This window comes from Salvelinus sp. IW2-2015, linkage group LG6.1, assembly GCF_002910315.2.
Source record: "Salvelinus sp. IW2-2015 linkage group LG6.1, ASM291031v2, whole genome shotgun sequence".
Lineage (NCBI taxonomy): Eukaryota > Metazoa > Chordata > Actinopteri > Salmoniformes > Salmonidae > Salvelinus > Salvelinus sp. IW2-2015.
Window position 1 is genome coordinate 21,836,509 of NC_036845.1, and position 17,738 is coordinate 21,854,246.

A 17,738-nucleotide genomic window follows, 5' to 3' on the forward strand; every position below is an offset into this window, starting at 1 on the left:
TATTGAGAAAATAAGGTATTTAAAGCGACAGTTTTCAACAGGAATCCTGGTGTGGCCTCACCTGGTGTCCACACCACACTAAGTGGCTGCAGAGTACTTTATGCTGAAAAACATGAACGGACACACGAGGACAAACAATATAGCGTAGTTATAGAAATAATGAAGTGAAGTCTGTCTTACTATTTCTCCATGGTTGCCCTCTTGCCTATTCTTTGAAGGTGTTACGAAGTTCTACAGTATACCACCGAGTCTGTGTTTACTGCACAACACCATCCATCAAATCCAGCATTGATACATGAGTGTGTGGGTTATAGCGTGTGTCCTAATTGTTTAAAAGAAAAATAATATGCGTGATTTAAATATAGCCTGTTTTGTTTTTTACAGGACATCACACCCTTACTAAACAGGCACGCCTCCTAAGTATAGTTAAAATTCATATGGGAGAGAATTCTTGTGATATCAATATACAGCATTGACATGTGACTGGAATGTGTAATGGCAAATGGTGAATGGCTCCTAAGAGCTTTGGTGTGCATAGTGTAGTCAGTTCTATCGGTGTTCGCCAGGGAAACAGCAACCTGCTCTTCGAAGAAACGAGTAGGAGGTGAAGATTACATTTACATTTACATTAAGTCATTAGACGACGTCCTTCCTATCCAGAGCGACTAACAAATTGTGCATTCACCTTATGATATCCCAGATGGAACAGACACTTTAAATAACAGTGCATTAACTCTTTTAAGGGGGGGAGGGGGGGTCTAGAAGGATTACTTTCAATCCCTATCCTAAGGTATTCCTTAACAGACGGTGGGGTTTCAGGTGTCTCCGGAAGGTGGTGATTGATCCCTGAACCTGACCGTCGTGAGGCGAGTTTTTTCCACCATTGGCTGCTGTGCCAGGAGCAGCGAACAGTTTTGACTGGGCTGAGCGGCGGGAAGCTGTACTTGCTCAGAGGGTTAGGGAGGCGAGGCCAGGCCAGAGTGGCAATGAACCAGTTGCCCTTGTCTTGGTGAAGTTTTCTTTGTAGGCCTGCATCAGAGCCTGAAGGTCACGGAGCGGGCCGTTCCCCTCACAGCTCGTAGGCAACGCACGATGTCTTGTACGATGCGAGCTTCAACTGGGAAGCCAAGTGAGGGAGAGCGGAGGAGCGGGGTCGACGTGGAGAAACTTGGAAAAGTTGAACCACCAGACGGGCTGCGGCGCTTCTGGCATGAGTTGTAGGGGTTTCAATGGGCAGCAGGGCAGGGAGCCCAGCCAACACGGAGTTGCAGTAATCAGACGGGAGATGACAAGTGCCTGGATTAGGACTGCGCCGCTTCCTGCGTGAGGCAGGGTCGTGACTCTGCGAATGTTGTAGAGCATAACTACAGGAACGGGTCCCGCCGTGATGTTAGTTGAGAAGGACAGGGTGTTGTCGCAGGATCACGCCAAAGGTTCTTAGCACTCTGGAGGAGGACACAATGGAGTTTCAACGTGATGGCGAGATCATGGAACGGGCAGTCTTCCGGAGGAAGAGAAGCTCCGTCTTGCGAGGGTTCAGCTTGAGGTGGTGATCCGTCATCACACTGATATGTCTGCCAGACATGCAGAGATTGCGATTCACCACCTGGTTATCAGAGGGGGGAAAGGAGAGATAATTGTGTGTCGTCTGCATAGCAATGAAGGAGAGACCATGTGAGGATATGACAGCAGCCAAGTGACTTGGTGTATAGCGAGAATAGGAGAGGGCCTAGAACAGAGCCCTGGGGGACACCAGTGGTGAGAGCATGTGGTGCGGAGACAGATTCTCGCCACGCCACTGGTAGGAGCGACCTGTCAGGTAGGACGCAATCCAAGCGTGGGCCGCGCCGGAGATGCCCAGCTCGGAGAGGGTGGAGAGGAGGATCTGATGGTTCACAGTATCAAAGGCAGCCGATAGGTCTAGAAGGATGAGAGCAGAGGAGAGAGAGTTAGCTTTAGCAGTGCGGAGCGCCTCCGTGACACAGAGAAGAGCAGTCTCAGTTGAATGACTAGTCTTGAAACCTGACTGATTTGGATCAAGAAGGTCATTCTGAGAGAGAGAGCAGCGAGAGCTGGCCAAGGACGGCACGTTCAAGAGTTTTGGAGAGAAAAGAAAGAAGGGATACTGGTCTGTAGTTGTTGACATCGGAGGGATCGAGTGTTGGTTTTAAGATCTCCTGCACATGGATTGCCTCTCTTGCTGCGTTGTTGGACCCAATCCTTAACATCCCGCAGAGCAGCAGACTTCTACTCTGGCACACGGCGGCAAGCTGCAGATCCCCTCCTGGTCCTCGTGTCCATCCTCATTAAGTTATGCAGGACACAGGTAGCCTTCACACACCTGAATTCCCCCAGGAGGCAGTCCCAGATGGCCCTGGTCACCCAACCTTGCGCTGCCCTATATGTTAACTGTAGGCAATCGTTTTGAAGGAATCTCCAGTTACAAGGTATCTGTAGTAATATGGAAGACAATGTAAATATTAGACTTTTACATCACCGGGTCATTGTGGATTACTAAAGTATAATATACCTTATAACAACTCATGAAAACAATGGATATCAAGTTGCATGGGCACACACATGTGCAGGTATAGCATGTGACAATAACAGGATCATATCAAAGAATTAATACATTAATACCACTCGAAGCTTGATGAGTTGATCAACTGAATCAGCTGTGCAGTGCTAAGGCAAAAACAAAAATGTACACCACTTTTGAGACCCCAGGACTGAGAACCACTGCTCTTCATATGTAGACAGGCTTTCATAGCTCTCTTTATCTGAGGACAAGAAACAGACTTCATTATAGTCAAATTATACCGTACTGAATATTATGTTACTATTATCTCTGTCCTCACTTCTAGGGACAGGAACTACACAAAAGTACCTGCCCTATCCAGAATAGCCTACTCTCTCACTTTGACAGTTGGGGCTGCTATCCCTTCACCCTCCATGGCTGTTAGCTAGTTACCTACAAATGCATTTTGAGTTCGTTTTTTACAATGATAAATACATCAAGATACCGAGCTAATATGAGGTAGGTAGCTGTTGATATTTAATTCACTTGGCCAGCTATCTATACAGTATGTGACGTTGGCTAGATAACTAGCTGTTGATTTAGCAGCTCATTTGAGTTAGCCTGCACTGTAGCTAGTTTGCTAATAATACGTCGTTAAAACATTTTTTTTAATGTATTTACTTACATTAGGTTATCCCAGCCATGTAGATAATTGGAAACAGGGGAGCAAAGTTTGTTTGTCACCAGAGCGTTTTAGAGGATATTACTATTGAGCTATGTACCCATTTAATAACCAGACCTTCATACGATATGCGCGATATGCGATATGCAACTGTTCAGGGAAGTCAGGAACCAATACACGCAGTCAGTCAGGAAAGCAAAGGCCAGCTTTTTCAAGCAGAAATTCGCATCCTGTAGCTCTAACTCCAAAAAGTTCTGGGATACTGTAAAGTCCATGGAGAACAAGAGCACCTCCTCCCAGCTGCCCACTGCACTGAGGCTAGGTAACACGGTCACCACCGATAAATCTGTGATAATCGAAGACTTCAACAAGCATTTCTCAATGGCTGGCCATGCCTTCTTCCTGGCGACTCCAACCTTGGCCAACAGCCCCCTTTATCTATTACCTTGTGAGTGCAGAGCCTATTTGTGTGCGTATGGCCTCCCATTGCTCCCTGCTCTGCCATGTCAGCCCTGTTGACCCTTGGTGTGTGTGACCTGGTGTGTGTCCCGGAGTGCGTCGTTCGGTGTGACCGCTGGACTTGTCCTCTCGAGCATGTTTCTCTGGGGCGTGTCGGTTACTCAGTTTCAAAGCTAACGTGTCTTTCCTTCTGACCCTGCTGGCCAAAGRACCTGAACAAGAACCACAGAGAGATGTAGTCAGGTATACAAAGATATACAATACCAGTCCAAAGTTTGAACACACCTACTCATGCATAATCAGTGCTCTAACTCCCCCTTGCGCTGGTCTGGAGCGATGAAGTAGTGACGCAGGGTACCGTACTAAACCACAAATTACCTCTAAATCCCGCAGCATAATCGCAAAACATTTAGTGGAGCAACCACTGTAGGTGTGTCCAAACTTTTGACTGGTACTGTGTAGGTATCCTGTGTGTCTCAATTGGTAAGAGTGCAGTGCTAACAATGCCAAATCGGGYGTAAATTTCCACAGGGATTATAGTCACATACAAAAAGTATGCGCTCACTCTACTGTAAGTCACTTCTAATATGCCACCGAGTCTGCTAGGTGGCATATTTATTTTTACAGTATTTTAAAGACGCTGCTGTATCTGAGTATAAATGTTTATCCATAACCCAATTCAAGTGAGACAGAGATACATACTGGGTGGAGGCTCATCTTCCTCATCCTCGTCTGAATTTTCATCTTTATAGAGCACTGGCCCGTCCGAGTCGCTGTTTTCCCTTTGCAGGTCCTGCTCTTCTTCCTCCTCCTCCTCCTCCTCCTCCTCACTGCTGTTGGGCKCCTCGGGGATGACGTTGATGCAGGGCTCTCCCACCATGCACCTCCTGCTCCGTGGCTCCAGCTCTGGCTGGGGAAGCTCCCCATCGTACTCCTCCTCTTCATCATCATCATCATCATTATCATCATCTTCATCATCATCCTCCTCAGAGTAGTCATCCTCAGCCCTGATAGAGAGAGGAGGGAAAGAGAGAGAAATGGAGCGATGGAGATCAGATGAGTTTTCAACAGAAATAGGAAAAGCCGCCAGTCACATATTATTGACGGAGCTGATAATAAATAATTGGCATCACAGAAACATTGTGTGGCTAGATTCATTCATAAGTCCTAGATAAGGTCTTGCCAACTTTACACCTAATGTCTGAGGTGTGTGTTTTACTCAAGTCTAGAACATTGATGAAATATCCACAGGACTCACAGTTTCAGAGGCTGGATGCTGACGGCTAGGGGCCGGCCGCGGTCCCCCTGGTACTCGGGCGGCGTCTCAAAGAGCAGGGAGTGGGCTGAACGCTGGGAGCCGTCGGGATGTGGCTGGGCCTGGCCGGGGCTGGACAGGGCCCTCTGGATCATGATGTGCAGGGGGACGGGGGCCGGACGCTGGGGGGGCTCACTGGTGGGGCTGGGGGGGTCAAAGAGCAAGGGCTGGGGGATGGGATGTTGGTAGAGTGCTGGTGGTGGAGGTAGTGAGCGTGCAGATGCTGGCGGGAGGGAGAAGGGGGATGTAGGTGGGTAAGGGCGGGGACGGGAGGCATCTGGAAGCCGACTGAGTGGTTATGATGGTCCTCAGGAGAAAGCAGGGAGGGGAGGGGACCGACTGGGTGGACGCAGGAGGGGTCCTCCGGGTTGCGCTTTGTGACAGGGGTGTCCTCTTGGGGGCATCGGTGGGAGGGCTTAGTTGGCACAAGGCTGGTACCGGCCTGGGTGAGGTTGCCTGTGGATTGAGAAACACAGGTTATTGAAGGTGTCACACACACTGATAAAAAACACATGTTCACTTACTTTATTAACCTTTATTAACGTATCATCACAGCTTTGTCTAATGACTGCCTTGCCTGGTCACCAACTACTTTGCAGACAGAGTTCAGTGTGTCAAATCGGAGGGCATGTTGTCCGGTCCTCTGGCAGTCTCTATGGGTACCACAGGGTTCAATTCTCGGGCCGACTCTTTTCTCTGTATACATCAATGATGTTGCTCTTGCTGCGGGCGATTCCCTGATCCACCTCTACGCAGACGACACCATTCTATATACTTCCGGCCCTTCCTTGGACACTGTGCTACCAACCTCCAAACGAGCTTCAATGCCATACAAACTCCTTCCGTGGCCTCCAACTGCTCTTAAACGCTAGTAAAACCAAATGCATGCTTTTTCAACCGTTCGCTGCCTGCACCCGCACGCCCGACTAGCATCACCACCCTGGACGGTTCCGACCTAGAAATATGGGACACTATAAGTACCTAGGTGTCTGGCTAGACTGCAAACTCTCCTTCCAGACTCTATTCAAACATCTCCAATCAAAATCAAATCAAGAGATCGGCTTTCTATTCCGCAACAAAGCCTCCTTCACTCACGCCCCAAACTTACCTAGTAAAACTGACTATCCTGCGATCCTCGACTTCGGCGATGTCATCTACAAAATAGCTTCCAACACTCTACTCAGCAAACTGATGCAGTTTATCACAGTGCCATTCGTTTTGTTACTAAAGCACCTTATACGACCCACCACTGCGACCTGTATGCCCTAGTCGGCTGGCCCTCGCTACATGTTCGTCGTCAGACCCACTGGCTCCAGGTCATCTACAAGGCTATGCTAGGTAAAGTGCCGCCTTATCTCAGTTCACTGTCACGATGGCTACACCACACCCGCAGACACCGCCTCCAGCAGGTGTATCTCACTGATCATCCCTAAAGCTAAAACCTCATTTGGACGCCTTTCCTTCCAGTTCTCTGCTGCCTGCGACTGAACGAATTGCAAAAATCTCTGAAGTTGGAGACTTTTATCTCCCTCAACAACTTTAAAAATCTGCTATCCGAGCAGCTAACCGATCGCTGCAGCTGTACATAGTCCATCTGTAAACTACCCACCCAATTTACCTACCTCACCCCCCATACTGCTTTTATTTATTTACTTTTCTGCCTTTTGCACACCAGTACCAATATCTCTTTTGCACATGATCATCTGATATTTATCACTCCAGTGTTAATCTGCTAAATTTGTAATTATTCGATTTATTGCCTACCTCATGCCTTTTGCACAACATGTATATAGATTCTCTTTTTTTCTACCATGTTATTGACTTGTTTATTGTTTACTCCATGTGTAACTCTGTGTTGTCTGTTCACACTGCTATGCTTTTATTTGGCCAGGTCGCAGTTGCAAATGAGAACTTGTTCTCAACTAGCCTACCTGGTTAAATAAAGGTGAAATAAAAATAAAATAAAAAATACATACTTGCTATACTGAATTCTTGACGCACAATCGAAAAGCTGCTATATGCTGCCAGCACGCCCACAACCGAGTCACAATGGGCGGCCTAAGCGGCACGCGGCAATTTACCACTATCTAGTGTACATGCATCGTTAGGCCTACTGGTAGCTAACATTTCAGTTAATGTTAGCTACTTCTGTGGCTTGAGACTGCTAGCTAACAATAAACGGACAGGGAGTATGCCAGACACCCCTAAAAGAGGTTTAGCCCCCCATCCATGAATCTCAAGTGACGTCCCTGGTTGGGGGGATTGCCAAGATGGAGGCGCGGTGGCTTCAAAACAGCGCCCCCTGTTAGTCATCTAAAACATATATAAATGATTGCCATATTTCACTGTATTAATCAAACATTAGGCTACATGGTTTACTTCTAAGGTATATCATATAACAATTATTTATTATATCTTCAAACTAAAGTGTAGACACACAGAGTGGGATATTTTACTGTGTGGTTGGATACGCAACTGTAGAGAGCAATAGTAATGGGAAAGTTGATGTTTTTTGGGTATAAAAGACAAAAAATTGTCTGTGGTTAACACAGACTTAAGAGATCATATACGTTTTGTTCTGTGAGATAATGTCATCAGCTAACGTCACTTCTTGTGAATTTTGAAGCATGTATGTAATCAAAACAAGCACATAATATCATGACATTTATGAATTATGAAGGCTTTATATACTTTATCTCATAGAACAAAACATATAAGATGTGTTAACCTTAGACCTTATTTTCGACGTTTATCCCAAAACCCCATTATTTCCCAATTAATTTCCCCTATAAYAACCAGAGTAACTAATTTCAGGTGTTTAGGACTACAGACTGGTGAGCTCTATTGCGCAAGGCCCATTGTCATTGGGGTTCACTCCAAAGTCCTCTGAAACAGTTTGCATAGCCCACTGTATTAAAGTACGTTTTGAAGTTATTCAATATTTTTCATATAAAGACGATATTAGTGTCAGACCCATAGCAACGTCTATATTTAGCTGTTGCCATGTGTCTCATGGGCATTTTGACCTGATGGTCAGACGATCCGACAACTGTCCTTCTGCCTGTAACTTGAGGACACGCCCCTTCGCTGAATGGCATGGATCGCGCCATAACGTAAAGTTCTATCTACGTAGGATGAACATTTACATTTCGTATTTTTTATTATATAGCATTTTACATAATATATATTATTGTACGTTTAATGCATGCATAAACTATGACGCGAGAAGAGGAGTTAATTCGGATTGCAAAAAAGCTGGACAAGATGGTGTCTAGAAATAACACGGTGAGAATGTATTTTGACACCTTTCTTTATGTCGCATGTTTTTCTGTCACCTCGTGCAGTCAAATCTATGAAATCATGTGTAGATACATGCTTTATTTTGAATTTGCAATGACATATTCCATTTTATAGTTATCTACATTAATACAAAGTTTTACATTTCGAGGTTGTGTTTTAAAAAGTTGTGCACTGTCCCGAGAGGAACAGTTGTTCAAGTAGCAAATGCTGAACAGGTGTTTGGCACAGAATTGTCCAGATTTAGCCTATTAAGCAAGACCGTGCGATATACACACACACTGAATAAAACTACTAATGCAAAAGTGTGAGACTTAAAGCATACTGGTATTCGACAACTATTCCATGCATGGAACCGAACGTAAACAACGCAAGGTCGTGACAGTGGCGTACTATGGGCCTGTTTGTTGTTAGTATGGGCCAATTGTGCAGTGCTATTTTTGCGGATTGTAGAATGCAAGTCGTTCACTGATACATTTGAATGAATTTCCTTATTAACAGCGCCTGCTGTAGACTACATAAACACAACTATTTTGACAATTAGGCTACATTACTATTACAATATTTTTTTGTAGTTATTATAATATCACAGTTTGTTATTGGTTGTAATTATGATTAATACAATTGATTACATTGATTACACGTCAATTGTAATTTTAAGTGTGATCACTTAAAAACAGACTGTAGAAACATGTGCAGCTGCTACAATAGGCCTACTAATTACAGTACAAATTCTGCCTGCAGCATGAATTCAATAATACCATGCTCCATAAAAACAGACTGTAGAAACATGTGCAGCAGCTACAGTAGACCTACTAACTACAGTACAAACCCTGCTTGCAGCATGAATGAAAGAATACTATGGTCCCACCATCACTCTGCTCTTCCAAGTCAACACAGGGGTGCAACTTTGGTTTTAGAAGTACGGGGACATAACCTGGTGGGGGGTCTGGAGGTCCTCCTTCAGAATTTTTAGGCATCTAGAGCTCATTTCCTGCATTTCTACACAATCTAATATGACCCTTTTGCGGTCACTTTCATTGTAAGAATATAATATATTTTTAAACACTTCTACATGAACGTGGATGCTACCATGACTATGGATAATCCTAATTGAATAGTGAATAATGATGAGTGAGAAAGTTCTAGATGCACAAATATCATACCCCCCCAAAAATAGTGAGAGGTTAGCATGTCTTGGGGGTATGATATTTGTGCGTCTAACTTTCTCATGTATCATTATTCACAATTCATTCAGGATTATCCATAATCATGGCAGCATTCACGTAGAAGTGTTTAGAAACATATTCTTATTTAAATAAAAGTGACTCAAATGACACAATACATTATTTAACATTAATTTCTATTGGGCACAAAATAATCTGAAACACAACCAAAACAAACAGCAAATGCATCCAACAAATGTGTGGAGTCACAAGCTTGATGTAGTCATTGCATGCTATGAATGTGGGACCAAACTTTTTACTACTTTAATACACATATATAAGGGGATTTGTCCCAAATACTTTTGCTCCCCCAAAATTGGGGGGATATGTAGAAAATGTGCTGTAATTTATAAGCGGTTCCCCCATATGGATGAAAATACCCTAAAATGGAAGCTGTCAGTCTGCACTTTAACTTCGTAGTCATTGTTTGATTTTAAATCCAAGCTTTTGGAGTACAGAGCCAAAATAATAAAAAATGGTTCACTTTCCCAATAATTACGGAGGGCACTATAATTCATATCATGGCCTAATAGTACTGTAGAGCTCTTTTTACTTGCACACAATATAGCTGGATCGCCCCCTCCTGCCCCTAGGGGTCCACGGCCCTGCAGAGCCCCAACCCAACACACCCCACTCAGCTTTAGATCTTAGTGAAACATTCATTATTGGTTTCAGGTGTGTTAGGCCAAGGCCATTGTTACAACCAACAGTACGGCAGACCCCCAGGGCCAGGACTGAGCAGCCCAGTAGCTAGGGATTGCCTAAATAGGTATCTCCCCTGATGTGGGCATGTTTTCAATACAGACTCCTTTTGTCATACAGTATTCCATATAAGGCATTCAGACCTTTTGAAAGTTGCACAGTATAGCCTTAATATTGTAAAAAAATAAATCTAGTGATACATAACTTAATGGCAATGCATTTCTTAGCCACTATAAATGCTAGGTTACACAATGTATTCTGATAAGGCTCAATTATCAACATTTCCAAGCCAACAAAAACAGGGAGAAGAGAGAATCTGTAGACATAAAAGAACATACTCTATGCCAGAACTCAGCCAGCCTTCACAAGAGCATAACATATTGAAATATGTTTCCTTTTGTGTTTTACAACTTGAAGCTTCTGGCTTGTCAAGTGTTTGCTGCACATAGATAATATGTTTTAGTTTAGTTTATTTGCACCAAAGAAAACAAGTGATTGACAACAATACAGCTGCCCACTGAAGAAAAAGCTTCAAACTGTAACCAGTGCCTGCAACCTGGTTCCGGTTCAGTCAACCTACAACAGCACAGGAATGAAATCATCAACATGTATTGATCACATCTTTTAAAAAATTTTTTTTTTTAATTTAATTTTTTTATCCCATTTTCTCCCCAAATTTCGTGGTATCCAATCGCTAGTAATTACTATCTTGTCTCATCGCTACAACTCCCGTACGGAGTAGGCTACATTTGTCCTAGCGCTAACTGAGGAAAGATTGACATAACACAAGCGGTCATATTTGTATAAATCGCTGACAAACTACAATATGAATTAGCTAATATAAATTACTATTTATAATTAATCACATCACGGGTGAGCTCACCATTGATCTAAATAATTGAGTAAAACACTTTAGAATTAGAAAGTAATCCGACGATGGGTTGTTTCTGTGCGTTGCCATGCTTTTTTTCCCTCACAGAAACCAAAGATAATAAGAGGAGACAAGATGAGTTTGGTATGTTTATAGTTTGCATGTTCAAGGGTGGGTGTCATCTACCATCCTTCACATCCCACCATTCATTTCCGGAAGTCCTCAAAAAATGAATGAACCCTTACTCACCTAATTTTGTTATAACATCTTTGGTCCAGCAGACGATTACGTGAAACCCAGAATGCATTGTATGTCAACCAAACATGGCTACACACAGCTGGAATTAGCTTAGCTCATCATAATCAGTACCTTCAAAAAAGTATTTTACACACATATGTGCCCATTACAATCTATGCAAGAATCGGAATGCATGATTTGTCAATAGTAATTGAAAACGTGACTAAAACAGTAAATATATAAATAATTACCACACAAAACATTTTCTGATAGTGATTTATTTATACAAGTGGCACGTGCCGGCAGTCAATCACGTAATCTCTCACTCCCACTCTGAGCCATTCAGTGTTGTTGTTTATGTATGTAGCTAGTGAGCTAAACTGTAGCATTAGCAATGTCTTTCAAAAGGAGACAACTCACAAATTTGGAAATTCTGGAGATTTTTTAAAATTCTGACAATGAGTATGAAGGTCAGGAATCAGATAGTGACAGTGAGGAGCTGCCCCCCAACCTTGTAGCCGTTGAGAACCCTAAATCTGAGGATCCCTTGTCCACTGACAAAGTCCCAGGTCCCTTTGAAGATGCTGGTGGTGATGGAGGCAGACCGACAGTGGATGAAGTACAGGAGTTCTGTGGTAGCTGGAAACCCACCAGCCATTTCACCCCTCCTGGCCCTGCTGTTTGCTTTGATGAGTCCCAGTCTGGAGTGCAACACCCTTGCCATTTCCAACTGAGACAGAGTGCTTCAAGTTGTTTCTGACAGAGGAGCTGGTGGGAGACATAGTAGAGGGGACCAATCACTATGCCTTGGAGCTACAGGAGAAGAGAGAGCCAGGAGTGGGGGGAACAACCACAATTAGTGAAATGTATACCTTCCTGGTGACAGTCCTTCTCATGGGGATAGTAAAGAAGAACTCCCTAAGAGAATACTGGAGCACAGATCCTATGTTTGCAACTCCCTTCTTTGCCACCCTCTTTTCCCAAGACTGCTTCCTAGTTCTGCTGCGATGACTGCATTTCATTAACAATGTTACCGCCATCCTAAATGACCCGTTATACAAAATAAGAAATGTCAACAGCTGGCAGTAAAGTGGCATGACAAACGAGATATCCATGTCCTCTCCACTGTCCATACAGCAACCATGTCGACCACAGGGAAGGTGGACCACCTGACGGGAGAGAGAAAAATCAAACCAGACTGCGTGCTTGACTATAACCTCAAAATGGGGGCAGTGGATAAGGCGGACATGATAAACTGCTTTGTGGAATGGACTCAGAAAACGAACAAGTGGTATAAGATKTTTTTCCATTTTTCCAGGGTAGCTTCAAAATACAACAACTCAATATTTCTCTGACGCAAATAGCATTGTTTTACAGAGCTAATAGAAGAATGTAGCTAGCTACATAAGCACGATTGAATATAACACCATAAAGGTTATGAAATGAGTAATGTTACCTCGCGTGTCTGCGGTTATAAGGAATATACACATATATTATGCTCCATACACACAGTGAGCTACAGTAGAAACGGTATAACATGTCATACAGAAACTATTATAATGTGATAAGGCACTTACTTTGATAGAAACGCAGTCTGTAGTGACGCCTAAGGCTCTGAGACGCTGTGCCTTAGACAGCTGTGCCACTTGGGAGTCATAAGGCCAGGGTAGCTTCAAAATACAACACATGCTAATACTTCTCTGATGCAATTAGCATTGTTTCCCAGAGCTAATAGAAGAATGTAGCTAGCTACCTAAGCATTGAGTATAACACCATAAAGGTTATGAAATGAGTAACGTTACCTCGCGCGGCCGCAGTTATAAGGAATATACACAAAAATATTATGCTACAGTAGAAATGACAACACGACATGCAGAAACTATTATAACGTAATAAGGCACTTAACCTTTTCACACGTACCAACACACAGGTGTGATCATTCTACAGTGGTCCCTGTAGCGTACGATCAAACCGGTGTGATTAGAACGCTTATTTAGAATGTCCAGTTTCGAATGACGCAACAATCAGCYTTTGAGCGTACGATCAAACCGGTGTGATTAGAACGCTTATTTAGAATGTCCAGTTTCGAATGACGCAACAATCAGCGTTTGAGCTGGCCACACAGTTTTTTCAGAAACATTTTGCACAAACAAAGTCCTTACAAAGTTATGTCCAGAATGTGAGCAGTTTATTTTTGGATGCAATGTTAAGACGTTCACAGAAGTAGCTACAGCAAACACAATCATCCAAACCGGAAAAATGTAAGCTACATTTGTCGTAGCACTAACTGAGGAAAGATTGACATAACACAAGCGGTCATATTTTTATATCTCTCGGCTGACAGAAACTACAATATGAATTAGCTAATATAAATTACTATTTATAATTAAAACACTTTCTAGAAATCAAAAGTAATCCGACGATGGGTAGTATGTGCGCGCCGCCATGCTTGTTTTTTTCTCGCATCAACCAAAGATGATAAGAGGAGACAAGATGAGTTTTCGTCTGTTTATAGTATGCATGTTGAAGGGGGTGTGTCCTTTACGATCCTCCACTTCCCTTCATTCACTTCTGGAAGTTTACCTGAAAGATGAGTGAACCATTCCTTCACCTCATTATACCATCTTTGGTCTGGCAGATTACTTGACACCCAGAATGCATTGTATAATGTCAACAAACATGGCGCCACACATAGCTGGCAAATAGCTTAGCTCATTATAATCAGTACAACCTTCAAAAAAGTATTTTACACAGATCATAGGTGTCCATTACAATATATGCAATAATCGGGATGCATTATTTGTCACCAGTAATTGAAAACCTGTGAATAAAACTGTAAATACATTATGCTCCATACATACATACTGATCTGTGGTGTGTAATGAGGATATACATACTGTATGCGCCTACAGTCGAAACGACAACACGATGTACAGAAAATAAGGAACTTACTTTTGATAGGAACGCACACATGTCCAAAGTTATTATGTGTAAGGAAAACAACAAGGAAGGCAAAGCGAGCGCCAGCAAGAAAATGTTCTAACATGAGTGAAGTGCGGTGGGTTCTCCTGGATGAGAGAATTTTTATCTGGCTCAGTAAAGCCTCAAACATAAATTGTCCTCAACGCTGAAATGGACTACTTCTATGTGAATCAAAGAGGAGGCGGAACACACCTCACTACAAACTGTTGTTAGAAAGTACAACTTGTTATAGAATAATTTGAAATTGACAAGTTGAAACACAGCCTATAGATAATTAGCAGGCAGCGCGTGTTAACTGTCCTGTTGCGTAATAATCACATTTTGGAACAGTGAGGGCATTCTGACATCACGTGCATAAAACAACTCACGCTGGGGTGACCGTTAGAAATATTTGGAACTCATGTGTGAGAAGGTTAATTACAAAACCCACTGATATTGCGAAATACATGAATGATTTTTTTCATTGGCAAGTTTAGCAAACTTAGGCATGACATGCCAGCAACAAACGCTGACACTACACTTCCAAGTATATCTGACCAAATTATGAAAGACAAGGATTGTAATTTTGAATTCCGTAAAGTGAGTGTGGATGAGGTAGAACAATTATTGTTGTCTATCAACAATGATAAGCCACCGGGGTCTGACAACTTGGATGGAAAATTACTGAGGATAATAGGGGACGATATTGCCACTCCTATTTGCCCGATCTTCAATCTGAGCCTACTAGAAAGTGTGTACCCACAGGCCTGCAGGGAAGCAAAAATCATTATGCTACCCAAGAATAGTAAAGAATATATTCTTGCTACCCAAGAATAGTAAAGCCACCTTTTATTGTCTAAAATATCCAACCAATCAGCCTTTCACCAACCCTTAGTAAACCTTTGAAAAAAATTGTGTTTGCCAGATACAATGCTATTTTACAGTAAACAAATTGACAACAGACTTTCAGCACACGTATAGGGAAGGACATTCAACAAGCACAGCACTTACACAAATGACTGATTATTGGCTGAGAGAAATTATAATGAAAATATTGTGGGGTCTGTTTTGTTAGACTTCAGTGTGGCTTTTGACATTATCGATCATAGTCTGCTGCTGGAAAAATGTATGTGTTATGGCATTACAACCCCTGCTATACTGCTAAAAAGAGTAACCTGTCTAACAGAACACAGAGGGTGTTCTTTAATGGAAGCCTCTCCAACATAATCCTGGTAGAATCAGGAATTGTCCAGGGCAGTTGTCTAGGCCCCTTACTTTTTTCAATCTTTACTTAAGACATACCACTGACTTTGAGTAAAGCCAGTGTGTCTATGTATGAGGATGACTCAATACTATACATGTCAGCTACTACAGTGACCGAAATGACTGCAACAATTAATAAAGAGCTGCAATTAGTTTCAGAATGGGTGGCAAGGAATAAGTTAGACCTAAATATTTCAAAAAGTTAAAGCATTGTATTTGGGACAAATCATTCACTGAACCCCAAATAAATCTTGTAATAAATAATGTGGAATTAAAATAAAATAAAAAATGTAAAAAATTATTTAACCTTTATTTAACCAGGTAGGCTAGTTGAGAACAAGTTCTCATTGACAACTGCGACCTGGCCAAGATAAAGCAAAGCAGTGCGACACAAACAACAACACAGAGTTACACATGGAATAAACAAACATGTAGTCAATAATACAATAGAAAATATCTATATACAGTGTGTGCAAATGAGGTAGGATAAGGGAGATAAGGCAATAAATAGGCCATAGTGGTGAAATAATTACAATATAGCAATTAAACACTGGAGTGATAGATGTGCAGAAGATGAGTGAGCAAGTAGAGATACTGGGGTGCAAAGGAGCAAAATAAATAACAGTATGGGGATGAGGTAGTTGGATAGGCTATGTGCAGTGATCTGTGAGCTGCTCTGGCAGCTGGTGCTTAAAGTTAGTGAGGGAGAGTTAGTCAGCTTCAGTGATTTTTGCAGTTCGTTCCAGTCATTGGCAGTAGAGAACTGGAAGGAAAGGCGGCCGAAGGAGGAATTGGCTTTAGGGGTGACCAGTGAAATATACCTGCTGGAGAGCGTGCTATGGGTGGGTGCTGCTATGGTGACCAGTGAGCTGAGATAAGGCGGGGCTTTACCTAGCAAAGACTTATAGATGACCTGGAGACAGTGGGTTTGGCGACGAATATGAAGCGAGGGCCAGCCAGCGAGAGCATACAGGTCGCAGTGGTGGGTAGTATATGGGGCTTTGGTGACAAAACGGATGGCACTGTGATAGACTGCATCCAGTTTGTCGAGTAGAGTGTTGAAGGCTATTTTGTAAATGACATCGCCGAAGTCAAGGATCGGTAGGATAGTCAGTTTTACAAGGGTATGTTTGGCAGCGTGAGTGAAGGATGCTTTGTTGCGAAATAGGAAGCAGATTCTAGATTTAATTTAGGATTGGAGATGCTTTAATGTGAGTCTGGAAGGAGAGTTTACAGTCTAACCAGACACCTAGGTATTTGTATTTGTCCACATATTCTAAGTCAGAACCGTCCAGAGTAGTGATGCTGGATGGGCGGGCAAGTGTGGGCAGCGATCGGTTGAAGAGCATGCATTTAGTTTTACTTGCATTTAAGAGCAGTTGGAGGCCACGGAAGGAGAGTTGTATGGCATTGAAGCTCGTCTGGAGGTTAGTTAACACAGTGTCCAAAGAAGGGCCAGAAGTATACAAAATGGTGTCGTCAGCGTAGAGGTGGCTCAGAAAATCACCAGCAGCAAGAGCGACATCATTGATTTATAAAGAGAAAAGAGTCAGCCCGAGAATTGAACCCTATGGCACCCCCATAGAGACTGCCAGAAGTCCGGACAACAGGCCCTCCGATTTGACACACTGAATTCTGTCTGATAAGTAGTCATTTGAGAAATCAAGGCTGCTGAGTCTGCCGATAAGAATGTGGTGATTGACAGAGTCGAAAGCCTTGGCCAGGTCGATGAATACAGCTGCACAGTATTGTCTCTTATCGATGGCGGTTATGATATAGTTTAGGACCTTGAGCGTGGCAGAGGTGCGCCCATGACCAGCTCGGAAACCAGATTGCAAAGCGGAGAAGGTACGGTGGGATTCGAAATGGTCGGTGATCTGTTTGTTAGCTTGGCTTTCGAAGACCTTAGAAAGGCAGGGTAGGATAGATATAGATCTGTAGCAGTTTGGGTCTAGAGTGTCTCCTCCTTTGAAGAGGGGGATGACCGCGGCAGCTTTCCAATCTTTGGGGATCTCAGACGATACGAAAGAGAGGTTGAACAGGCTAGTAATAGGGTTTGCAACAATTCCGGCGGCTAATTTTAGAAAGAGAGGGTCTAGATTGTCTAGCCCGGCTGATTTGTAGGGGTCCAGATTTTGCAGCTCTTTCAGAACATCAGCTATCTGGATTTAGGTGAAAGAGAAATGGGGGAGGCTTGGGCAAGTTGC

At 43.1% G+C, this 17,738-nt stretch overlaps 2 protein-coding genes across 15 annotated transcripts in view; one reads left to right on the plus strand and one right to left on the minus strand.

Annotated features, from left to right (window-relative positions):
- Positions 1-3,641: 3,641 nt before the first annotated feature.
- Positions 3,642-6,401, minus strand: LOC111964760 (phosphatase and actin regulator 4B-like). Its single transcript, XM_070443840.1, has 5 exons — positions 6,362-6,401; positions 5,311-5,430; positions 4,918-5,197; positions 4,362-4,666; positions 3,642-3,871 (listed from the first exon to the last, which is right to left on the minus strand). Exons 1-5 carry the CDS (start codon positions 6,399-6,401, stop codon positions 3,642-3,644), a joined length of 975 nt encoding a protein of 324 aa, XP_070299941.1.
- Positions 6,402-8,018: 1,617 nt separating this feature from the next.
- Positions 8,019-17,738, plus strand: part of LOC111965318 (transcription elongation factor A protein 3) — a 36,519-nt gene continuing 26,799 nt past the window's right edge. For 4 of the 14 annotated variants that reach the window (XM_070444077.1, XM_070444080.1, XM_070444081.1 and 1 more), the window contains exon 1: positions 8,020-8,259. In XM_070444077.1, the coding sequence (XP_070300178.1) occupies positions 8,191-8,259 (69 nt within the window). In that variant the 5' untranslated portion in view covers positions 8,020-8,190. Of the gene's footprint in view, positions 8,260-17,738 lie in introns of all 14 variants that reach the window. The other 10 variants (XM_070444084.1, XM_070444083.1, XM_070444085.1 and 7 more) reach the window with 5 other exon arrangements.